This window comes from Bufo gargarizans, chromosome 2, assembly GCF_014858855.1.
Source record: "Bufo gargarizans isolate SCDJY-AF-19 chromosome 2, ASM1485885v1, whole genome shotgun sequence".
Classification (NCBI taxonomy): Eukaryota; Metazoa; Chordata; class Amphibia; order Anura; family Bufonidae; genus Bufo; species Bufo gargarizans.
This window is the reverse complement of record NC_058081.1, coordinates 24233911-24259475: the sequence shown is the minus strand read 5'-3', so window position 1 is coordinate 24259475 and position 25565 is coordinate 24233911. Positions and strand designations below refer to the sequence as shown.

General features: G+C 43.8%; 1 protein-coding gene across 1 annotated transcript; it reads left to right on the top strand.

Annotated features, from left to right (window-relative positions):
- The first annotated feature begins 22156 nt into the window (after positions 1-22156).
- Positions 22157-23101, top strand: LOC122925533 (olfactory receptor 8D1-like). The gene has a single exon (XM_044276891.1). It carries the CDS (start codon positions 22157-22159, stop codon positions 23099-23101), a length of 945 nt encoding a protein of 314 aa, XP_044132826.1.
- The last annotated feature ends 2464 nt before the right edge of the window (positions 23102-25565 follow it).

Genomic DNA, 25565 nt, shown 5'->3' with positions numbered 1-25565 from the left:
AAGTTCGGATCGGGTTCGGATCCCGAACCCGAACATTTCCGGGATGTTCGGCCGAACTTCTCGAACCCGAACATCCAGGTGTTCGCTCAACTCTACTTGTAACATCCCCAACAACAAAAAAGTAATTCCCTAAATGATCCAAACATGAAGTATGGGGAATGTAACATATGGGGAATGTAAAGTAATAGCTATTTTTGTAGGTATCACTATGTATTATAGAAGTAGAGAAACTGACAATTTCTTTTTTATAAATTTGGTATTTTTTTATAAATAAAAATGTTTCTTTTTACTCCATTTTACCAGTTTCATGAAGCACAATATGTGCCGAAAAAACAATCTCAGAATGGCCGGGATAATTAAAAGCATTTTAAAGTTATCACAACATACAGTGACACTGCTCGAATTTTCAAAAGATGGCCTGGTCTTAATCTGACCAGTGTCAATTTACAGCACAGACCAAAAGATTGGACACACCTTCTCATTCAAAGAGTTTTCTTTATTTTACTATGAAAATTGTAGATTCACACTGAAGGCATCAAAACTATGAATTAACACATGTGGAATTATATACATAACAAAAAAGTGTGAAGCAACTGAAAATATGTCATATTCTAGGTTCTTCAAAGTAGCCACCTTTTGCTTTGAATACTGCTTTGCACACTCTTGGCATTCTCTTGATGAGCTTCAAGAGGTAGTCACCTGAAATGGTTTTCACTTCACAGGTGTGCCCTGTCAGGTTTAATAAGTGGGATTTCTTGCCTTATAAATGGGGTTGGGACCATCAGTTGCGTTGTGGAGAAGTCAGGTGGATACACAGCTGATAGTCCTACTGAATAGACTGTTAGAATTTGTATTATGGCAAGAAAAAAGCAGCTAAGTAAAGAAAAACGAGTGGCCATCATTACAGTCAGTCCGAAAAAATTGGGAAAACTTTGAAAGTGTCCCCAAGTGCAGTCACAAAAACTATCAAGCGCTACAAAGAAACTGGCTCACATGCGGACCGCCCCAGGAAAGGTAGACCAAGAGTCACCTCTGCTGCAGAGGATAAGTTCATCCGAGTCACCGGCCTAAGAAATCGCAGGTTAACAGCAGCTCAGATTAGAGACCAGGTCAATGCCACACAGAGTTCTAGCAGCAGACACATCTCTAGAACAACTGTTAAGAGGAGACTGTGTGAATCAGGCCTTCATGGTAGAATATCTGCTAGGAAACCACTGCTAAGGACAGGCGACAAGCAGAAGAGACTTGTTTGGGCTAAAGAACACAAGGAATTGACATTAGACCAGTGGAAATCTGTGCTTTGGTCTGATGAGTCCAAATTTGAGATCTTTGGTTCCAACCACCGTGTCTTTGTGTGACGCAGAAAAGGTGAACAGATGGACTCTACATGCCTGGTTTCTACCGTGAAGCATGAAGGAGGAGGTGTGATGGTGTGGGGGTGCTTTGCTGGTGACACTGTTGGGGATTTATTCAAAATTGTAGGCATACTGAACCAGCATGGCTACCACAGCATCTTGCAGCGGCATGCTATTCCATCCGGTTTGCGTTTAGTTGGACCATCATTTATTTTTCAACAGGACAATGACCCCAAACACACCTCCAGGCTGTGTAAGGGCTATTTGACCATGAAGGAGAGTGATGGGGTGCTGCGCCAGATGACCTGGCCTCCACAATCACCGAACCTGAACCCAATCGAGATGGTCCGTGAAAGAACACGGATGCACACAAGATTGGCATCCGTGTCCGTGATCCGTGGCCGTAGGTTACTTTCATACAGACGGATCCACCAATGGATGGCACACTGGCCACCAATGCTATTATTACAACAGAGTGAGGGAAGGGGGGCGGGGGGGGCCGCACTGGCCACCAATGATATTCAAACTAGGGAGGGGGGGTCTGCCCCCTGCTGCCTGGCAGCCCTGATCTCTTACAGGGGGCTATGATACGCACAATTAACCCCTTCAGGAGCGGCACCTGAGGGGTTAATTGTGCTGATCACGGCCCCCTGTAAGAGATCGGGTGCAGCAGGGGGCAGTCATGTACACAGTTTGTAGTATATTCTAACTAGAAGCGTCCCCATCACCATGGGAACGCCTCTGTGTTAGAATATACTGTCGGATATGGGTTTTCACGATGTAACTCATATCCGACAGTATATTCTAACATAGAGGCGTTCCCATGGTGATGGGGACGCTTCAAGTTAAAATATACCATCGGATTGGAGAAAACTCTGATCAGATGGTATAAAGCAGGGGTGTCAAACTCAAATTCATCGGGGGCGGCATCAGCAGTTTGGTCACCCTCAAAGGGCCGGTTGTATCTGTAGGACTATGTGTCCACTCTTTATTATCATAAATTATTGTCACTGCATTCAATTATTACAGTTTTTTGTAATAATGTAAGTAATAACTAGCTCTGAAAGCTTGAACTGCAAGCGCTGACTGGGGTCACATAGCATTATACTGATTTATGATGCTATGTAACCCTTACAGTTCTGGAATGTGTTGGATAACACTGACATAATGCTGTCAGTGTTATCCAACACATCCCAGAACTGTAAGGGTTACCGTATTTTTCGCCTTATAAGACGCACCGGCCCATAAGACGCACCTAGGTTTTTGAGGAGGCAAAATAAGAAAAAAAATATTTTGAACCAAAAGGTGTGCTTTTGGTGGGTTTTGAACTAATTGTGGTCTGTGGGTGGCACTGTTATGGGGGATCTGTGGATGGCACTGTTATGGGGGATCTGTGGGTGACGCACTGTTATGGGGGATCTGTGGGTGACGCACTGTTATGGGGGATCTGTAGGTGACACTTATGGGGGATCTGTGGGTGACACTTATGGGGGATCTGTGGGTGACACTTATGGGGGATCTGTGGGTGGCTCTTATGGGGGATCTGTGTATGACAGTTATGGGGGGGATCTGTGGATGACACATATATAGCATCTTATGCTATGTGTCATCCACAGATCCCCTCCATAAGTGTCCCTGTAGTGAATGACCCTCAATACACTGGGTAGGGGCCGGCGTCTGCTTTTATAATGACAGCGGGGCCCGTGCAGTGACTGTATTCTACTACACGGGCCCCGCTCACTGTATAATCCTATGTCTAATAGTTAATTGTATGTAATCGCATAATCAGCGCTGTGTATTACGGTACTTACAACTACAAGCACTCGCCGCTTGGTAGGCAGAGAGGAGGGAGGAGGCAGGCCGGGAGGACAGGCGCTGGCAGCGTGAGTCATACTTAATGCGCCCACGCCGCCTGCTTCATTCATAAAGTGGGCGGCGCAGGCGCGTGACGTATGACTCACACTGCCAGCGCCCATCCTCCCAGCCTGCCTCCTCCCTCCTCTCGGAGAGTGCTTGTAGTTGTAAGTACCGGTAATACACAGCGCTCCTTATGCGATTTATTATCACTTCCTGCAGGGGCCGTCTGCAGGAAGTGATAATGAAAGGTGAAGGCTGGCGGCGGCTACGCGGGCCACATGACGAGGTCTGGTGGGCCGGATTTGGCCCGCGGGCCTTGTGTTTGACACCCGTGGTATAAAGGGACTCCAGACTTTACATTGAAAGTCAATGGGGGACGGATCCGTTTGCAATTGCACCATATTGTGTCAACGTCAAACGGATCTGTCCCCATTGACTTGCATTGTAATTCAGGACGGATCCGTTTGGCTCCTCACGGCCAGGCGGACACCAAAACGACTTTTTTTTTCATGTCCGTGGATCCTCCAAAAATCAAGGAAGACCCACGGACGAAAAAACGGTCACGGATCATGGACCAACGGAACCCCGTTTTGCGGACAGTGAAAAAATACTGTCGTGTGCATGAGGCCTAACATATATAAAAACCACCCAAAGATGACCCGATTCTAGAAACTACACCCCTCAAGGTATTTAAAACTAATTTTACAAATGTCTTTAACCCACAAGAGTTAATGGCAAATGGAGATAAAATTTGAGAATTTCGAATTGTTGGCAAATTTTCCATTTTAATCAATTTTTTCCAGTAACAAAGCAAGGGTTAACAGCCAAACAAAACTCAATATTTATTGCCCTGATTATGTAGTTTGCATAAACACCCCATATATGGTCGTAAACTACTGTACGGGAACACGGTAGGGTGTAGAGTGAAAGGAGCGCCGTGTGTTTTTTGGAAGGTGGATTTTGCTGGACTGTTTTTTTTACACCGTGTCCCATTTGAAGCCCCCCTGATGCACCTCTAGAGTAGAAACTTCATAAAAATGACCCCATTTTACAAACTACACCCCTCAAGATATTCAAAACTGATTTTACAAACTTTGCTAACCCTTTAGGCGTTCCACAAGAGTTATTGGCAAATGGAGATGACATTTCAGAATTTCTATTTTTTGGGAAATTTTCCATTTTAATCAATTTTTTCCAGTAACACAGCAAGGGTTAACCGCCAAACAAAACTCAATATTTATTGCCCTGTTTCTGTAGTTTGCAGAAACACCCCATATGTGGCCGTAAACTACTGTACGGGCACACTGTAGGGCGTAGAGGGAATGGTGCGCCATGTGGTTTTTGGAAAGCAGATTTTGCTGGACTGGTTTATTTGCACCATGTCCATTTGAAGCCTCCCTCATGCACCCCTAGAGTAGAAACTCCATAAAAGTGACCCCATTTGGGAAACTATGGGATAAGGTGGCAGGTTGTTGGGACTATTTTTAGGGTACATATGATTTTTTGTTGCCATATATAACATTTTTGTAAGGCAAGTTTACCAAAAATAGAAGTTCTAAAATTTCATCTCCATTTGACATAAACTGTTGAGGAACACCTAGAGAACTAATAAACTTTGTAAAATCAGTTTTGAATACCTTGAGGGGTGTAGTTTCTAAGATGGTGTCACTTTTATAGAGTTTCTACTCTAGGGGTGCATCAGGCGTTCTTCAAATGGGATATGGTGCCCAAAAAAAATCAAAGGCCTTCAAAATCTGCCTTCAAGAAACCATTCGGTGTTCCTTTCCTTCTGCGCCCTGCCGTTTTGTCATACAGCAGTTTACGGCCACATATGGGGTGTTTCTGTAAATTGCACAGGGTAATAAATATTAAGGGTAATAAATCAGTGTAATAAATATTAAGTTTTGTTTGGCTGTTAACCCTTGCTGTTAACCCTTGCTTTGTTAAAAACGGATTAAAATGGAAAATTTGCCAAAAAAATAGCTGTTTTGGCACCGTTTTTATTTTAGGTCATGGGGTAATTTTATAGAGAAGATTCTTACGGATGCGGCTATACCTAATATGTCAACTTTTTACATTTATTTAGGTTTTACACTATATTAGTGTAAAACTAATTTTGCGGAATGAGAGGACGGTTTTATTGGCACTATTACACTTTTTATGATGTAAGGTGACAAAAAAATACCTATTTTTGCACCGTTTTTTTTTAACGTGTTCATCTGAGGGGTTAGGTCATGGGGTATTTTGATAGAGAATATTCTTACGGACGCGGCGATACCTAATATGTCTACTTTTTTATTTATTTAGGTTTTACAATATATTATCCTTTTTTAAACAAAAAATAATAATTTTAGTATCTTTATAGTCTAAGAGTCCGTTCTTTTTTTTAGTTTTTAGCCGATTATCTTAGGTGGTGGCTCACTTTTTGTGGGATGAGAGGGCGGCCTTATTGGCACTATTTTGGGGGGCATATGACTTTTTGATCGCTTGCTATTACACTTTTTGTGATGTAAGGTGACAAAAAATACAATTTTTTGCACCGTTTTTTTTTATCATGTTCATCTGAGGGGTTAGGTCATGGGGTATTTTTATAGAGCAGATTCTTACGGACGCGACAATACCTAATATGTCTACATTCGTTAAATTTATTTAGGTTTTATACTATATTATCCTTTTTTAAACAAAAAGAAACATTTTAGTATCTCCATAGTTTAAGAGTACACTTTTTGTGATGTAAGGTGAAAAATAAATCCCCTTTTTTGTGCAGTTTTTATTTTATTTTTTTGACCGTGTTCATCTGAGGGGTTATGTCATGGGGTATTTTTATAGAGAAGATTCTTATGGATGCGGCAATACCTAATATGTCTGCTTTTTTTTTATTTATTTTAGTATTACACCATAGTCTGAGAACCATAGTTTTTTTTCTATTGTCAGTGGCTAAATGGAATTAAAATTGGGGAAGGCGATTATAAATTTAGCACTCCATGGAAGTGTGGTACTCCTTGAAACAACCAATAATGCAGAGGCCCGGATGATTGGGGCATGTGTCACACTCAGTGGTGGTGTCCTTTCGTATCCCCCTCCTGTGACACACTCTCCACCCTTTTTGGGTCCGTCCCTTCTTTCCAGTATGGGGGACCACAGCTGGAAAGTGTTGGCCAGGGAAGATCCGGGCACCTCCAGTTCCCGAGGTACTCCAGCCTGCTCTTTCCCATTCAGAAAAGATCAGGGCCTTGAGGACTCCCTCATAGACCTGGAGGAATTTCCCTGTGTTGACAGCTCTCCGGGACAGCACAAAAGAGTTGTACAAGGCAACCTGTACCAAGTAGACCGCAACTTTTTTTTACCATGCCCGGGTTTTGCGCATGGCATTATATGGCTTGAGGACTTGATCAGATAGATCAACTCTTCCCATATGCCGATTGGGCTTGAGGACCGTTGCCGCGGTACCTCGCACAGTGACAGGGGTGATGCTGTTACCGTGAATTGTGGACAGTACAAGGACATCCCTCTTACCCTTATATCTGACCAGCAACAGGTTTCCACTGGTAAGGGCACGGGTCTCACCCCTGGGGATAGGTACCTGGAGGGGGTGGGTAGGGAGGCTGCGTTGATTTTTCTGCATTGGCCTCACAAGCGGACTTGGATCTGGCGGCGAGGGACTGGGAAACAGAGGATACTAGTATAAAAGTATTCCACGTACAGGTGGCAACCCTTATCTAGCATTGGGTGCATAAGGTCCCACACAAGTTTCCCGCTAACACCCAGAGTGGGGGAACATTCTGGGTGTTGAATACAGGAATCTTGCCCCTCGTACACACACAACTTGTAAGTGTACCCTGAGGTAATCTCGCAAAGTTTGTACTGCTTCACACCATAACTTGCCTGCTTAGAGGGAATATACTGGTGGAAAATGAGTCTCCCCTTGAAAGCAACCGCAACCTCCCTTCCAGGTACATAGGCCTTAAACAATTTGGCCCAAAAATGATGGATGACCAGCCTGATTTTGTACAGGCGGTTCTAGGCAGGATCAGCATAATGCAGGCATTTCTGGATGGCCTCAAACCGGGTACGTGTCATGGCTGTACTGTAAAGTGGGGTCTGGTAGAGGACGTCCCCACTCCAGTAATGCCTGACACAGTTTTTTTTTACTAGGCCCATGTGCCGCACAAGGCCCCAAAACATCCTCATCTCGGCTACACTGACCGGAGTCCAGCCCCCAGCCCTAGCCAAAAAGGAGCCCGGGTGTTGAGCAATGAACTGTTGGGTGAACACGTTTGTTTGCTCCACCATCAGATTCACAAAGTGGTCACTGAAAAAAAGACTAAAATAGTCATATTCAGTAAAGCCAACTGTGGGAATCTGGATTCCTGGTTGGCCAACAAAATCAGGAATCATAGGTAGTGTTGAGCGCGAATATTCGAAAAGCAAATTTTTTTTGCGAATATCGCAACTTCGCGATTTCGCGAATATTTCGAATATAGTGCTATATATTCGTAAAAACGAATATTGTTTTTTTTTTTTTTTTTCACAAAATTACAGTACACATATAATTGATTGTTTCCCAAAGGTCCAAAAGCTCAGATCTTACTCACATTGCCTAGAAAGTGATTGAGGCGCGAATCTTCGTAAGGCGATTTTATTAGCGCACATGCGAATATCGGCACTTGTCCCAGAACAGAGGCAAAGGGCTTTGCATTCATACATTAGTGAATTGAGTTGCGAATCTTCGTAAGGCGATTTTATTAGCGCACATGCGAATATCTAGACTTGTCCCCAGAACAGAGGCAAAGGCCTGTGCATGTGCATTCATATAGTATAGCACCATATTCGCGAATATTTCGAACTTCGTAAAATTCGATTTACGAATATTCGTATTTTTTATTTTAGTTTCCACCTTACAGATTACATTGATCTGTACTCTGTCAACTACTGTCATCACCCCCCACTGTATCTCGATTGATTCCCAAAAGTCCAAAAGCTCAGATCTTACTCACATTGCCTAGAAAGTGATTGAGGCGCAAATCTTTGTAAGGCGATTTTATTAGTGCACAGGCGAATATCGGCACTTGTCCCAGAACAGAGGCAAAGGGCTTTGCATTCATACTGTATAAATGCAAAGCCCTTTGCCTCTGTTCTGGGACAAGTGCCGATATTCGCCTGTGCGCTAATAAAATCGCCTTACAAAGATTCGCGCCTCAATCACTTTCTAGGCAATGTGAGTAAGATCTGAGCTTTTGGACTTTTGTGAATCAATCTAGATACAGTGGGGGGTGATGACAGTAGTTGACAGAGTACAGATCAATGTAATCTGTAAGGTGGAAACTAAAATAAAAAATACGAATATTCGTAAATCGAATTTTACGAAGTTCGAAGTATTCGCGAATATGGTGCTATACTATATGAATGCACAGGCCTTTGCCTCTCTGTTCTGGGGACAAGTGTAGATATTCTCATGTGCGCTAATAAAATCGCCTTACAAAGATTCGCGCCTCAATCACTTTCTAGGCAATGTGAGTAAGATCTGAGCTTTTGGACTTTTGGGAATCAATCGAGAAACAGTGGGGGGTGATGACAGTAGTTGACAGAGTACAAATCAATGTAATCTGTAAGGTGGAAACTAAAATAAAAAATACGAATATTCGTAAATCGAATTTTCCGAAGTTCGAAATATTCGCGAATATGGTGCTATACTATATGAATGCACAGGCCTTTGCCTCTCTGTTCTGGGGACGTGTAGATATTCGCATGTGCGCTAATAAAATCGCCTTACGAAGATTCGCAACTCAATTCAATCACTAATGTATGATTCATACATTAGTGATTGAATTGAGTTGCGAATCTTCGTAAGGCGATTTTATTAGCGCACATGCGAATATCTACACTTGTTCCCAGAACAGAGAGGCAAAGGCCTGTGCATGTGCATTCATATAGTATAGCACCATATTCGCGAATACTTTGAACTTCGTAAAATTCGATTTACGAATATTAGTATTTTTTAGTTTAGTTTCCACCTTACAGATTACATTGATCTGTACTCTGTCAACTACAGTCATCACCCCCCACTGTATCTCGATTGATTCCCAAAAGTCCAAAAGCTCAGATCTTACTCACATTGCCTAGAAAGTGATTGAGGCGCGAATCTTTGTAAGGCGATTTTATTAGCGCACAGGCGAATATCGGCACTTGTCCCAGAACAGAGGCAAAGGGCTTTGCATTCTTACATTAGTGATTGAATTGAGTTGCGAATCTTCGTAAGGCGATTTCATTAGCGCACATGCGAATTTTGCATCTCATAATATGTATTATGCGATGCGAAAATTCGAATTATCGCATATGCGAAATAATAACGAATTCGAATATTCGCGAATATTCGCGGAATTTCGCGAATTCGAATATGGGATATGCCGCTCAACACTAATCATAGGCTCAAAATGCTCTGGGGTACACTATGCAAGTTCACCGGTAGGGGGCTCCGGTGGACTTAACTGGTGGACCAGAAAACTAATACGAGCCCCAGTGCTGCTCATACTAGTGTGGGCCACAGGGTCGCATGGCGGTCCCCTTGCTCCACCTGGCGGCGTCTCTGCCGCCTTGGGGGCTCATCATTATCGCTAGATGATGAGGAGGACGCAGATGACAAAAGGAAAGTGGGGTCATCCTCATCCTCACTGGGGCTCTCGGAGTTGGAGGCAAGCTGTGCGTATGCCTCCTCAGCTAAGAACATCCAACGGGCCATAGGGGAGTGTGCGTGCGTGTGTGGAAATCTTTATTTAGTGTGCAAAAAAATGTGAAAAAAAAAATTAAAATGATTCAAACTCGCTGATCAGCGGTGTGGTGTGCGATGCAATAACAGTGGCCGGACGCTAAGAGTGCCGGCCACAGTCAACATATGCAAAAAAAAGTGTGGGGGGGCAGGGGGGCAAGCTGCAGCACCCCTGGGGGGTCTAGGGTCACACAGCTGAGCTGTGGACCCCAGACAACCGATTAAGGTGATGCAACAATAAAAAAAAAAATTCCCCCTAAACTTACCCTGAATATCCCTGCCTAACCTAACCTGTCCCTAACCTTTTCCTAAGTATCTTTTAGTGCCAGATGGCACTGTGGAGGGTCAGAAGGGGGGTGCTGGGCACAGCTGCGGGTGCTGGGTCAGGAGATATGATGCAGGCTCCTCTCTCCTCGCTCATGGACACAGAAAGGAGGAGGAGAGGAGAGCTGCAGCAAGTTAAACCTCCTGCCCCCCCTGCAGCCAATCAGAAGCGATCCTGAGAGGTGATGTTGACAGGATCACAGGATGGTGATTGGTGGTGTATTACACCATCCTGTTCTGGGTTATCGGGTCACCAGAGACCCAAATAACCCAGAAATGCAGCAGACCGCAGGTCTGAATTGACCTGCGGTTTCACAGTGAATTCCCATGTTTTGGATTGTTTACTATGAGAATCTAGTTCTTCTGAAGGTTCCCAGGCCTGCAATGGTTAACTGCCTGCAAGGCTGTGAGCAAGTCACAGCTCAGCAGGCAGTATTTCAGAAACTAATAGACTGAAATATTATTCTATTTTGGTATATAGGACAAGCGATCAAAAGATCGCAGGTTCTGATCCTCTAAGAGGATTAAAAGTTACTGTGGAGAAAGCAAAAAAAAAAAAAAATTCAAATCACCCCCTTTCCCAGTTTTACATGGGCCTAATCATTAAGGGGTTAAAATTAGGCCCCATTACATTCCATTTTCAGTAATCTTCTTGGGTCTCAGGGATCTTTCAGTTGTCTTTGGACTAAAAACAAAGACTAATAATGTAATACTATGTGATAAATGTAAATGATAATTTTTAGATTGCACTAGATAAATCATCTGGGGGTAATTCCCTGGATGCACTGACTGTATTTATACTGTACTGTACACTGTAGTCATGCTACCAGCACACAACAGTGAGTTTAGATATGGAACAGTTCACGTACAGGACTTGAAGGCAGGAGTGTAATTTCAGGAGAAGAAGGTGAAGCAGCTGCTTCAGGGTCCCAGCTCATAAGTCACCCACCCAAAAGGAGGACTAAAAGATTGTCTGCCACCACTGAACAGTATTATGACATGACATTATATTCAGACACACTGTAGGAAATAAACTGAGCAGCTACCGTGCCTCGCCTGAGAGAGAGATCTTGACTAGCCATAGAAGTGGAGTTTGCACGAGAGGAGGAGGTTTGCTTAGAAGTTGCAAAAGAAGTTCAAAAATTTGCTGTGGTGCTCAGTCATTTCTCGTTACACTACTGCTTGAAGGTAATAGCCATGTGCACAATTACAAATATATATATGACTATTAAAATTGTAGATTCACACTGAAGGCATCAAAACTATGAATTAACACATGTGGAATTATATACATAACAAAAAATTGTGAAACAACTGAAAATATGTCATATTCTAGGTTCTTCAAAGTAGCCACCTTTTGCTTTGATTACTGCTTTGCACACTCTTGGCATTCTCTTGATGAGCTTCAAGAGGTAGTCACCTGAAATGGTCTTCCAACAGTCTTGAAGGAGTTCCCAGAGATGCTTAGCACTTGTTGGCCCTTTTGCCTTCACTCTGCGGTCCAGCTCACCCCAAACCATCTCGATTGGGTTCAGGTCCGGTGACTGTGGAGGTCATCTGGCGCAGCACCCCATCACTCTCCTTCATGGTCAAATAGCCCTAACACAGCCTGGAGGTGTGTTTGGGGGTCATTGTACTGTTGAAAAAGAAATGATGGTCCAACTAAACGCAAACCGGATGGAATAGCATGCCGCTGCAAGATGCTGTGGTAGCCATGCTGGTTCAGTATGCCTACAATTTTGAATAAATCCCCAACAGTGTCACCAGCAAAGCACCCCCACACCATCACACCTCCTCCTCCATGCTTCACGGTGGGAACCAGGCATGTAGAGTCCATCCGTTCACCTTTTCTGCGTCGCACAAAGACACGGTGGTTGGAACCAAAGATCTCAAATTTTGACTCATCAGACCAAAGCACAGATTTCCACTGGTCTAATGTCCATTCCTTGTGTTCTTTAGCCCAAACAAGTCTCTTCTGCTTGTTGCCTGTCCTTAGCAGTGGTTTCCTAGCAGATATTCTACCATGAAGGCTTGATTCACACAGTCTCCTCTTAACAGTTGTTCTAGAGATGTGTCTGCTGCTAGAACTCTACGTGGCATTGACCTGGTCTCTAATCTGAGCTGCTGTTAACCTGCAATTTCTGAGGCTGGTGACTCGGATTAACTTATCCTCCGCAGCAGAGGTGACTCTTGGTCTTCCTTTCCTGGGGCGGTCCGCATGTGAGCCAGTTTCTTTGTAGCGCTTGATGGGTTTTGTGACTGCACTTGGGGACACTTTCAAAGTTTTCCCAATTTTTCACACTGACTGACCTTCATTTCTTAAAGTAATGATGGCCACTCGTTTTTCTTTACTTAGCTGCTTTTTTCTTGCCATAATACAAATTCTAACAGTCTATTCAGTAGGACTATCAGCTGTGTATCCACCTGGCTTCTCCACAACGCAACTGATGGTCCCAACCCCATTTATAAGGCAGGAAATCCCACTTATTAAACCTGACAGGGCACACCTGTGAAGTGAAAACCATTTCAGGTGACTACCTCTTGAAGCTCATCAAGAGAATGCCAAGAGTGTACAAAGCAGTAATCAAAGCAAAAGGCGGCTACTTTGAAGAACCTAGAATATGACATATTTTCAGTTGTTTCACACTTTTTTGTTATGTATATAATTCCACTGTAATGACCGGCAACACACACAGGGAGGAAAACAGGGAAAGCCCTGCACAAGGGAGAGGGAAAGGTGGTGACCCCTAACTCACCTTGCAGCTGGTACCTGCCTGCCCTGTCGTCCCTAGACGGGTTCCTCACCCGTGCGGCGATCACGTGCCTAAACCCTGGCTTTCCCTGAAATGAGCCCTAGATAATGAACGGGCCGGTGGGATCGCTAGTCCTCACCACTGCACTAAGAGGGAAACACCAGGGAGAGGACAGACAAACACAGACAAACACAAACACCCAGGTGGACGGCAACAATTGTCCACAAAGGTCCAACAGGGATCCGGAGGGTAGCGTTCTAAGGCAACACTCAGAGAACGCAGCAACACAGCTCCAGTGGGTCAGAATAGATGTCCAGGCAGGAAGCTCTATATCTGGCAACCAGAGAAGTGTGAGAGGGGAATATAAGGAGGATTGGGAGTGCTGGACAAGGAACAGCTGAGAGAAGGAGCTACGGATCCCTGAGTGAGCCAAAAGGGTTTGTAAAGCAAACCCAGAAAGCTACAATAAGGAAACTTCCCTATCTGACATAGAGCGTGCAGCCAACCGCTGCGACCTCCTGACCCCGGGTACAACGGAGTCAGGCGTGGCTCTTGACACCCTCGTGACAGTACCCCCCTCTCTACGAGGGGCCTCCGGACACTCAGGACCAGGTCTCTCAGGATGAGAGGCATGAAAAATCCGGACTAGCCTGTCGGCGTTTACCTCAGACGCAGGAACCCACATTCTTTCCTCGGGACCGTAACCTCTCCAGTGCACCAGATATTGGAGAGAGCGGCGGACCCGACGAGAATTAACAATTTTGGATATCTGAAATTCCAAACTACCATCCACGACAACAGGAGGGGGTGGCAGCGGTGACGGTTCTAGAGGTGGAACATATTTTTTGAGTAACGACTTATGAAAGACATTATGGATTTTAAAAGTCTGAGGTAACTCCAGGCGAAAAGCCACGGGGTTGATGATGGCTACAATCTTGTAAGGACCAATAAACCTAGGACCCAGTTTCCAAGAGGGAACCTTCAACTTGATATTCCTTGTAGACAGCCACACATAGTCATTCACTCCTAGGTCCGGACCTGGCGACCGTCTCTTATCAGCCATGCATTTGTATTTACCTCCCATATTTTTCAAGTTAGCTTGCACCTTCTGCCATACTGATGAAAGAGATGACGAAAACCGTTCCTCTTCGGGAACCCCAGAAGACCCCCCCTCTTTGAAAGTACAGAATTGGGGATGAAAACCATATGCACCAAGAAAAGGTGACTTGCCAGTGGATTCCTGACGGCGATTATTTATGGCAAACTCAGCTAACGGTAAATATGACGACCACAACTCTTGGTTTTCAGACACAAAACATCTTAGATATGTCTCCAGGTTTTGGTTGGTACGCTCAGTCTGTCCATTCGACTGAGGATGGAAAGCTGAGGAAAAGGACAAGTGAACCCCTAAACGGGAACAAAAAGCTTTCCAAAATTTAGAAATAAACTGGGTTCCCCGGTCCGAAACAACATCGGAGGGGACCCCGTGAAGCTTCACGATCTCACTGACGAATACCTGAGCAAGAGTTTTAGCATTAGGTAGTGCGGGTAACGCAATAAAGTGTGCCATTTTGCTAAACCTGTCCACTACTACCAAAATCACTGTTTTACCCGCAGACAAAGGTAAGTCAGTGATAAAATCCATAGACAGATGTGTCCATGGTCTATTGGGAATGACGAGTGGTAATAGAGACCCTGCAGGACGTGTATGTGAAACTTTTGCGCGCGCACAGGTAGAACAAGAAGACACAAAATCCAATACATCCTGACGCAACCTTGGCCACCAAAAACGACGAGACAATAGCTCTAAGGTTGCTTTACTACCCGGGTGCCCAGCAAGTGCCGAATTATGATGTTCCTTTAATAATTCGAGACGTAGGTTCAACGGTACAAACAACTTCTCTGAAGGGCAAGAGACCGGGGCGTCCCCCTGGGCCTCTAACACCTTCCCCTCCAAGGCAGAGTGTACCGCAGAGACAACTACTCCTCTTTGTAGAATGGGTACCGGATCACTCACATTACCCCCTCCAGGGAAACAATGAGATAGTGCATCAGCCTTGGTATTCTTTACCCCAGGACGATAGGTAATCACAAAGTTAAACCTGGTAAAAAATAGCGACCACCTAGCCTGTCTAGGGGTGAGACGCTTAGCTGATTCGAGGTACAGCAGATTTTTGTGGTCCGTAAACACAGTGACGGGGTGGACTGCCCCCTCTAAAAAGTGACGCCACTCCTCAAACGCAAGTTTAATAGCTAACAGTTCCCTATTGCCAATATCGTAGTTCTGTTCCGCTGCAGATAGTTTTTTAGAAAAGAAAGCACAAGGACGCCATTTGCCAGGAGACGGACCCTGAGACAGCACAGCCCCCACTCCCACCTCTGATGCATCGACTTCAACAATAAAAGGCTGAGAGACATCAGGTTGGACTAGTACAGGTGCTGAGGTAAACCTCTCTTTTAGAGAGGAAAAAGCAACTTTAGCAGCGTCAGACCATTTAGAAAAATCAGTCCCCTTCCTAGTCATGTCAGTAAGGGGTTTTACGATCACCGAATAATTTTTAATGAATTTCCTAAAGAAATTCGCAAAGCCCAAGAACCGTTGTAGTGCTTTGAGGTTCTCAGGAAGATCCCAATCCAAAATTGCCTGGACCATCCTAGGATCCATACGGAAACCTGACGCAGATAAATAATAACCTAGGAATTGTATCTCCTGAACGGCAAAAACACATTTTTCAATTTTAGCATATAATTCATTCGTCCGTAGGACCTGTCGTACTTGTCTGACATGCTCCTCATGTGTTTTCAGATCAGACGAATAAATTAAGATATCATCTAGGTATATTACCACAAACCTGCCGATTAGATGACTAAAAATGTCATTAACGAAATGTTGAAAGACGGCAGGAGCATTGGTCAGGCCGAAAGGCATAACTAGATTTTCATAATGCCCCTCAGGGGTGTTAAAAGCTGTCTTCCACTCATCCCCCTCCTTGATACGAATCAGATTGTAGGCCCCCCTAAGATCGAGTTTGGAGAACCACCTAGCACCCGCAATCTGGTTAAACAGGTCAGGAATGAGAGGAAGAGGGTATGGGTCTCGGATGGTTATCCGATTTAATTCACGAAAATCTAGGCAAGGACGCAGGCCCCCATCTTTCTTTTTAACAAAGAAAAACCCTGCAGCCACGGGTGAAGAAGAGGGTCTGATGTGTCCCTTAGCCAAACTCTCGGAGATATAATCCTTCATGGCTTGTCTCTCTGGACCTGAAAGATTATATAACCTGGTCTTGGGTAATTTTGCGCCGGGAAAGAGGTTAACCGGGCAATCATAAGGACGATGAGGAGGTAACTTCTGACAACCCTTTTCAGAAAAAACGTCCTCAATGTCCGAAACAAATGTAGGTAGGGTAGTTATGGAGGCGACTAAGCAATTGCTATTTAAGCAATTTTCTCTGCACGGCTCACTCCACTCCAATATCTCCCTGGCCTGCCAATCCACCACTGGATTGTGCGCTACCAACCAGGGTAGGCCCAGCACCACCGGAGTGGGAAGCCCCTCCAGAACATAACATGAAAGCATCTCGTTATGGTGGTCCCCTACCCGAAGGTGTAAATTATGAACGATGTGGGTGAGGTTTCTCTGAGACAGAGGAGCAGAATCTATAGCAAATATGGGAATAGGTCTCTGTAACGTACAGAGAGACAAACCCATAGTGCGGGCAAAATGGGCATCTATCAAATTTACCCCTGCTCCACTGTCTAGAAAGAAAGAAACAGTCTCTGTCTTATCACCAAAAACAATAACCGCTGGCAACACAAATTGCGATGTACGTATGGAGGAAACGTATACCCCCCGGCTGACATCCTCCACACAGCCTGGGGTTAGTAGTTTTCCGACGGTTTTTTTGTTTCTGAGGAAAGAAGGACAGACGTTAATGAAATGACCCCTCTCCCCACAAAAAAAACAACCCCCACGCCTACGGCGAACCTCAGGAGAACGGACCTGACGAGTAGTTCCTCCTAGCTGCATAGGCTCGTCTATGTCCGTACAGACTAACTGCTGCTTGGGAGGGGTTATCAATGGCTCCGGTTTTTTCAACCTGTCCCTAAGGCGTCTATCTATACGGATAGAAAGGGACATAACTGCATCAAGGGAAAAGGGGGTCTCATACAATGCAAGCGCATCCTTAACCCTTTCGGATAACCCAGAGCAGAACTGACTCCTGAGAGCCGGGTCGTTCCATTGGGTATCCGTAGCCCACCTACGGAAGTCAGAGCAATACTCCTCTACCGGCCGCTCTCCTTGTAGGAGTCTCCGTAATTTTGATTCAGCCAGTGCGACTCGGTCAGGGTCGTCATATATGAGACCCAAGGCCCCGAAAAACTCATCCACTGACCGAAGAGCCTGGGAATCAGTAGGTAAAGAGAACTCCCAGGACTGCGGGTCCCCCTGCAGCAGGGAAATAACAACACCCACCCGCTGTTCTTCATTACCAGAGGAGTAAGGACGCAGTTTAAAGTATAGTTTACAGGCCTCACGGAACGTCAAAAACTTGTCCCTTCCCCCAGAAAATCTGTCAGGGAGAGGGACCTTGGGTTCCGCAACAACCTGGTTACCAGTAGCAACCGCTGGGCTTGCGGTCTGTTGTAATTGCTGCTGTTGCTGGAGGACCGACGCCTTCAATCCTGCCACCTCCAAAGACAGGCCATGAAATTGTTCGGACAGAGCAGCAATTGGATCCATCCATTTTTTATTTTTTATTTTTTACCTACACAAAAATAAGGGCCAGATATAATGTAATGACCGGCAACACACACAGGGAGGAAAACAGGGAAAGCCCTGCACAAGGGAGAGGGAAAGGTGGTGACCCCTAACTCACCTTGCAGCTGGTACCTGGCTGCCCTGTCGTCCCTAGACGGGTTCCTCACCCGTGCGGCGATCACGTGCCTAAACCCTGGCTTTCCCTGAAATGAGCCCTAGATAATGAACGGGCCGGTGGGATCGCTAGTCCTCACCACTGCACTAAGAGGGAAACACCAGGGAGAGGACAGACAAACACAGACAAACACAAACACCCAGGTGGACGGCAACAATTGTCCACAAAGGTCCAACAGGGATCCGGAGGGTAGCGTTCTAAGGCAACACTCAGAGAACGCAGCAACACAGCTCCAGTGGGTCAGAATAGATGTCCAGGCAGGAAGCTCTATATCTGGCAACCAGAGAAGTGTGAGAGGGGAATATAAGGAGGATTGGGAGTGCTGGACAAGGAACAGCTGAGAGAAGGAGCTACGGATCCCTGAGTGAGCCAAAAGGGTTTGTAAAGCAAACCCAGAAAGCTACAATAAGGAAACTTCCCTATCTGACATAGAGCGTGCAGCCAACCGCTGCGACCTCCTGACCCCGGGTACAACGGAGTCAGGCGTGGCTCTTGACACCCTCGTGACATCCACATGTGTTAATTCATAGTTTTGATGCATTCAGTGTGAATCTACAATTTTCATAGTCATGAAAATAAAGAAAACTCTTTGAATGAGAAGGTGTGTCCAAACTTTTGGTCTGTACTGTGTATATATATTGATATATATGTTAAACAGGTGGGGAAAAATGGAATAAAAACAAAATAGAAACCAAAACAATATTTGGTGTGACCACGTTTTGCCTTCAAAAAAGCATCACTTCTTCTACAGTTGTTAAACAGTTTTTGGAGGAACTCAGCAGGGAAGTTGTTCAAACACATTTGAGAACTAATCAAGGATCCTCTGGGGATGTAGGCTTGCTCAAATCCTTTTGTTTCTTGATGAAATCCTAGACAGACTTGATGACGCTGAGATCAGTGCTCTGGGGTGACCATATCATCACTTTCAAGGCTTGTCCTTCTTTACGCATGACATATGTTTTGGCGCCTTGTCCTACTGCTGAATACATTTGGGGCCAATCAAAGTCAGACGCCTCCCTAACTGTGTTGTATGATAGATGCTAGTGATGAGCGAGCATGCTCAGCCGAATACTTGTTCGGCTCGAGCATTGCTATCCTCGGCACATGGCGGTACTCGGCCGATTACCACATGTGTTTGAGCGCCATGCTCGAGTCTCCTCCCTGCACGTTTTGCGGCTGCTAAGCAGCCAATAAACGTGCAGGTAAGTACTGCCATCACTGTAATCCCAGTAGCCATATTGGCTGCTGGCATTACAGTGATTGGCTGGCCGGAATGCGTCATCGGGTGCTATATAGCACCCGATGACGCGGGTTCGTCTCATTGCGAGTCAGTGAGAGCTGCACTTAGGAAGGGACAGATAGTGTAGGGAGTTTGTGATCGCAATTTATTCAATTTTAAAACGTTTCAAAGACCCAAAAGTCCTTTTAAGGACTATTGTGTGTTGTGGCAGCAATTAAAATTAGTGTTGTACTAAAAAAAAAATGTATATTCCTTTTGAAATAGCGATTATTTTGCTATATAGAAGGTGTCTGCAGTGACTTGTGTCATCTGTGCAGCAATACCTTCTATGTGTCAGGGGCAGAGATAGGAAGAATATTAGTGAAAATAATAATTTTTGTTCACATAATCCACATTTTTGCTGTCAACTGTATAATCCCTGAATTGTGTGATCTGCGCTTCAATTAATTTTGTGGCTGTCAGGCCCAGATACAGGGAAAAAAATAAAATACATCCTGTATAACTTTTTTTCATCCAAAATACCGCAGTGACATTCCCTGTAAATTTTTGTTACTCATTCCAATAACAGGGCATCTTAATAGTCCTGTATTGTTATTTATCGTCACTTCCTCCCCGAGTCGGGAGTGGGTAATTGCCACGCTTTTAATAACTTGACCCACGCTCTCCACCCAATCAGATTTCAGCCATTGACCTCCCTTGGATGTGGTATCCCTTTCTAAAGCTCCCTCTCCGGCATGGAACCCTGATTCCCCATTACCTGTGATCACAATGGTAGGTGCAGAAAAGAACATCAAAAGTTGATAGGGCAGACATCCAAATGGATCGTCGCCATCACAGGGACGCGCACTGGCCCAGAGGTTATCTAGAGTCACTATTGCGGCAGCAGGCCCTCGCTCCTATGGTTTTAGATGGTCAGATCAGCAGGTCCTTGCTCCAAATGTTTTTGAGGGTCACCAGCAGGCCATAATTTTTCAAGAGTGTGTATGATGCCCTCCTATGTGTAAGAAAGGGTATTTTGGAGTGCCAGTTCCTGAAATTTTTGGCAGCCCTTTTACTTAGTGCATAGGGTTTATGAGTGTAGGAGTCTCACTACCTAAACAATTGTACCACAATGTGAATGAGGCCCTCCTTTATGTGATATACAGGCTATTTTGGATTGCCTCTTGCTTGTAATTTTATTGCAGCACTTGCACTTTATATACAATTAAATATATAGGAAATAATGTTTCCTAGCAATTTTTCCTGTAAAATAGATTTTTTTGTTAGTTTCTGTAAAAGTGGCGTACAACTCAGACAACATGGTTCCCAGCAGCGACCTGGGAGTCCAAGATGCATCCATACATCGTCCCCATGGTGTTCCCAATCCATTTTGGTGGTGTTTAATTCACTTTCTGACCTTTTTCCAATAGCCCAGGCACCCTCCCCTCTTCAGAGCAGGTGGTGCCTGGTTGTCTCCCATTCATTTCCATTATACTAGGGTGCTCGGCCGAGAACACGAATATAGCAATGTGTTCGGCCCGAACACCCAAATACTTTGGTGCTCGATCAACACTAATTGATATGTATCTGCCTATATTTCTCAGCTTTCTCAGCTTTTTTCACCCTTTTATATATATGCTAGACCTATTTACAGTTTTAAACAGTTGGAGAATTAAGCATCTGTCAGGTCTGAATATCACTTGCACAGTATGTTTTAAAATGCTATATTAACAGCAAATGAAACAGTGTCAGTACAGTGTCAGTGGTCCGCTAAAATTGCTTTTCATTGGATACTACTGTTCAATCAGGCACTCTTTTAGTACCAGATATTAGATGGCACTCTATTGGTAATGTTTATGAAGGGCAGAGTTGTCTGGGTCAAGCACCTACTCCTGCACTAGAGCTATAACAAAACAGTTGATTGGAGCAGATATTGGGTGTTAGACCACCACCAATCTGATCGATGGATCATCAATGGGGTGTTGACATCAGTTGGCAGTGAGTCTTGCACACTCTGACTGGGGAAGAATGGATGGACAGTATCAGACTGTACAGAGAAACGCCCCCAATAAAAATTGATAACCTAGTAGAAATAATAGAGGAATTCTGCAACAAAGAGTTACATAAAAAGATGCTCCAGAATTGTTCTAACATGTATTTACTAAAACAGACATGTCAGAAGAGGTGACATAGAGTTATGCTCTATGGGGGAACTCTGGTGGTAAAATTCATAAGAATTTTTCAAAACCCAATTTACATGCCCTTCAGGTCTGAGGGCATACTGTAAGCATCTGATGATTCTCCACAAATATGGCACAGATTTCACCCTCTGTATTGAAACGGGTCAAATCCACCTCAAAATGCATTTTTACCTAGGTGACCATGCCCTAATCTATTATTTCAACAATACTGAGACAAGGCCATCTTTCAAGTTGTTTCATCGATCAACAAGGGATTAGTGATATATATATATATATATATATATATATAAAATATATATATATATATATATATATATATATATAGTACAGACCAAAAGTTTGGACACACCTTCTCATTCAAAGAGTTTTCTTTATTTTCATGACTATGAAAATTGTAGATTCACACTGAAGGCATCAAAACTATGAATTAACACATGTGGAATTATATACATAGCAACAAAGTGTGAAACAACTGAAAATATGTCATATTCTAGGTTCTTCAAAGTAGCCACCTTTTGCTTTGATTACTGCTTTGCACACTCTTGGCATTCTCTTGGTGAGCTTCAAGAGGTACATAGAAGCTCATATTAGCACATAGAAAGCTTATATATATATATATATATATATATATATATATTAGAACATAGAAAGCTAGAGATGATGATTATTACCCTAATGCTACTACTAATTCTGTAACAATACATTCCTTAGGAACTTTTTAATTGGACATTTCTATTTCATAATATGTATGTCCATAACTACTCAGTACGTCAAGAATTCTATCTCTGTGCATTCACCAGATATGGAAACCTCCAGCTGTTCATTTTCATTGCTATTTTATCAATGTATTTGCTCTGTGTAATTGGGAATATTTTTATTACTGCCATTGTATGTCTGAGCCCCCAGCTACATACACCCATGTACTATTTTCTATGTAACCTCACAGTTCTGGACATCATATATGTCTCTGTTATCTTACCAAAGCTTATGGTGGTGACTATCACAGATGATATCAAAATATCTTACCCAGAATGCTTTGCCCAAGTATTTTTTTATGTGTTTTGTATTGGAACAGAATTTTTCATACTTGCATCTATGGCCTATGACCGGTATATGGCCATTTGTGCCCCATTACACTATATGCTGTCTATGAACCCAAAGACTTGTGCAACACTATCTGTCTCCTCCCTCAGCCTTGGTGTGCTAAATGCAATGATGTATCCTCTACTAATCTCAAAATTATCATTCAGCAATTCTCGTGAAATCAACCATTTCTTTTGTCATATGAAATCCATACTAAAGCTATGCCCTATGGAGACAGTAAAAATTGACCTTTTGATAACTGTAGATGGTATCGCTTTAGGATTCTCCACATTCCTCTTAATCCTTATTTCCTATATATTCATCATCTCCACCATCCTAAAGATCCAGACGTCATCTGGGAGGTTCAAGGCTTTCTCCAGCTGTTCTTCTCATCTCACAGTGGTCTTATTATTTTGCTTGACATCTCTTACGCTTAATATGAAACCAGAAAATGAATGGTCTCAAGAACAGGATAAAATTATCTCCATGTTGTATATTGCTGTAGTTCCATTGTTGAACCCAATTGTCTACAGCTTAAGAAATAAAGAAGTTCAGAAAGCCACTAAAAACATACTTTTCAAGGATCATTTACATTTAGAGTTCTGAAAACCAACGAGTAAAAGAAATACGGTATATAGGGTACACCAAAGTATTTCACATGCAATGTTGATATGACTGTACTGTAAAAATAAATGTATTCAACCCTGTAATGACCACACTAAAGATGAGCCCAAAAAATAAAATAAAAAATCAGTTCAATATGAATTTATTTGCGGCGAACCACGTTAAAAAAACATCTATTTCCTGGCTGCGGAAAGCCTTTATAGTGGTGTAGAAAACTGTGCCTTGCAGTACCACGCATAGGGAGTGTGGCTGGCCAGACCTGTCCTAGGTTGCTAGTATAGCCTTATATGTGTATACTAAACCTGCTAATAACCTTAATACAGTTCCTATGTTCATATGTTAAAGACTCAAGCAGAGTTATTTGCTGTGACATCATGTTTTGGATGTCATATAACTGTTATATTTTGTGGTCACAGAAGCAGAAAAAGATAATATGCCTTTAAGATTCATTTTGTAATGTAAGGTAAGCTCAGTGACACAGCAGAAACAACAGAAAGCATAGTGTTAATCTGTTGTTGCTGTGCAGAAGTCTAGACCAATCACAGCCAGCTTTTCACACAGCAACAGTTTTCACAAATCACAGCCAGCCTCACACACAGCCTGTCTGGGAATTCCCCTAGCAGGAGCTGCTGAAATCATTATTCACCAGAGATAGGAGCTGAAGAGACATTCACTCCACTGAGAGCTGAGTTTTATGGGAACAAGAGGCCAAAAATAGGTATTTAGAACAGTTATATTATGTTCATATTGTTAGTATTGTGTATAGAACTGTATACTGAACTAGATATATATGTGTTTACTTACAGTTCCACCAAATCAAACTACAATTGCAAGTTCAATTGCAAATACAAATTGAAAGCACACAAATTCAGATTCCATATTGCAATCCTAATTGCATACAGCCATACCACATCATACTCAACCAATCTGCAAATAGTCACTGCTAACTGCATAGCGCAAATGAACTATTAGTTAGACATCAGATATACCTCTCAGAGAGATCATAAAGTGCCTAAATAACTTAAAGTGAGAGTACAGATACTCAAGAGAGAAATATATTCATCATTTTGTGTTGAATGACAAGATTTAACAGTTGAACCACCATCTTATGCATACCACCAATTTGTGATATCTTCAACACATATTTTGTACGTGGACTATCTGCTGTGGAGGCGGCAGTGTTATATATGAAGAAAAGTTGAAGATAATAAAGAAGTTATTTGAAGCATTTGGTGTGCTCTTTAAACCTCCTGTTTCCATAGAACGGGGCTAGAGGATTTACAGAGTAATAGACAGTCTGGTTAGACTAAAAGTATGAGATATCAAAATTCTTCTAATGCCACAGCGCAAAAGGCACTTCAGGCGTCACTCTTAGAATTACTGCACAGCTCACTTATTTGGGCAGTCAAGGGGCCAAAACTGACCAAATAAGTCAAGTATGAACTCAGCCTTACAGGTCGATGTTAGCGCCAAGAAGAAGCGCACTCCTTTTACACCGTCATCAGCTGATTCCACATATATGTCTACAGAACATGTTCTATTAAACGCTTGCAGGGTGCATGCCTTATCCCTCCTTGACGCAGCACCAACACAATGTTCTTCCCATTGATAGTCACCATGGTTCTGATTTTGAGTTGTCGAGTAGAAAGCCAGGATTCGATTTCTTGCTGAAGGACACGGAGCAGTTCCTCCCCTGTGTGACTCCCGTCGCCCAGGCAAACGAGGTGCAGAACAGCGTGACACTGCCGTGCCCTGCACATGTGGTATGCTGGAGTGGCACTGTGAATTGTCTCTGCAGTGGAGGATGAGAAAACTGTGGAGGATGAAGAGGCAGAGGCGGACATTGTCAAAGGACCAATGGAGTGGCAACGTGGAGGCGGAAGCGGCATCACCTGGCCAAATTGCTGGTGTGGCTGTGCAGGAACCACATTCACCCAGTGGACCGTAAAGGACATGAATTGTCACTGACCGTAGTCACAGCTCCACACGTCGGCACTGCCGTGCACTTTGGCAGACACCGATAGGCTCAAGGACTGGCCCACCTTCTGTTCACGTGTGTGCAGGGCTGGTACTGCCTTTTTGGCAAAGAAATGTCAGCTTGGGACTCTCCACCTTGGCTTGGCACAAGCCATCAGTTCTCTGAAAGGTGCAGAGTCCACCACTTGGAAAAGGAGGGACTGCAGCACCAGCAACTTGGACAGGATCACATTTAGCTTCTGCAACGTTGGATGAATGCACGTATACTGTTGTCTCTTGGCAATCGCTTTGGTGATCGATTGCTGATGGAATGACTGAAAAAGAGTAGAAGGGTGAGAATTAGGAGCATCAGGACCAGCAGATGATAGGAAGGACAGTCAGTTCCCTTCGGCTGAGGTGGTGGAGCCTTGACTGCCTGAATTCGCCTGCATGCAACTGGCTGATGCAGAGCTTGCTGCGGCAGGTTGGA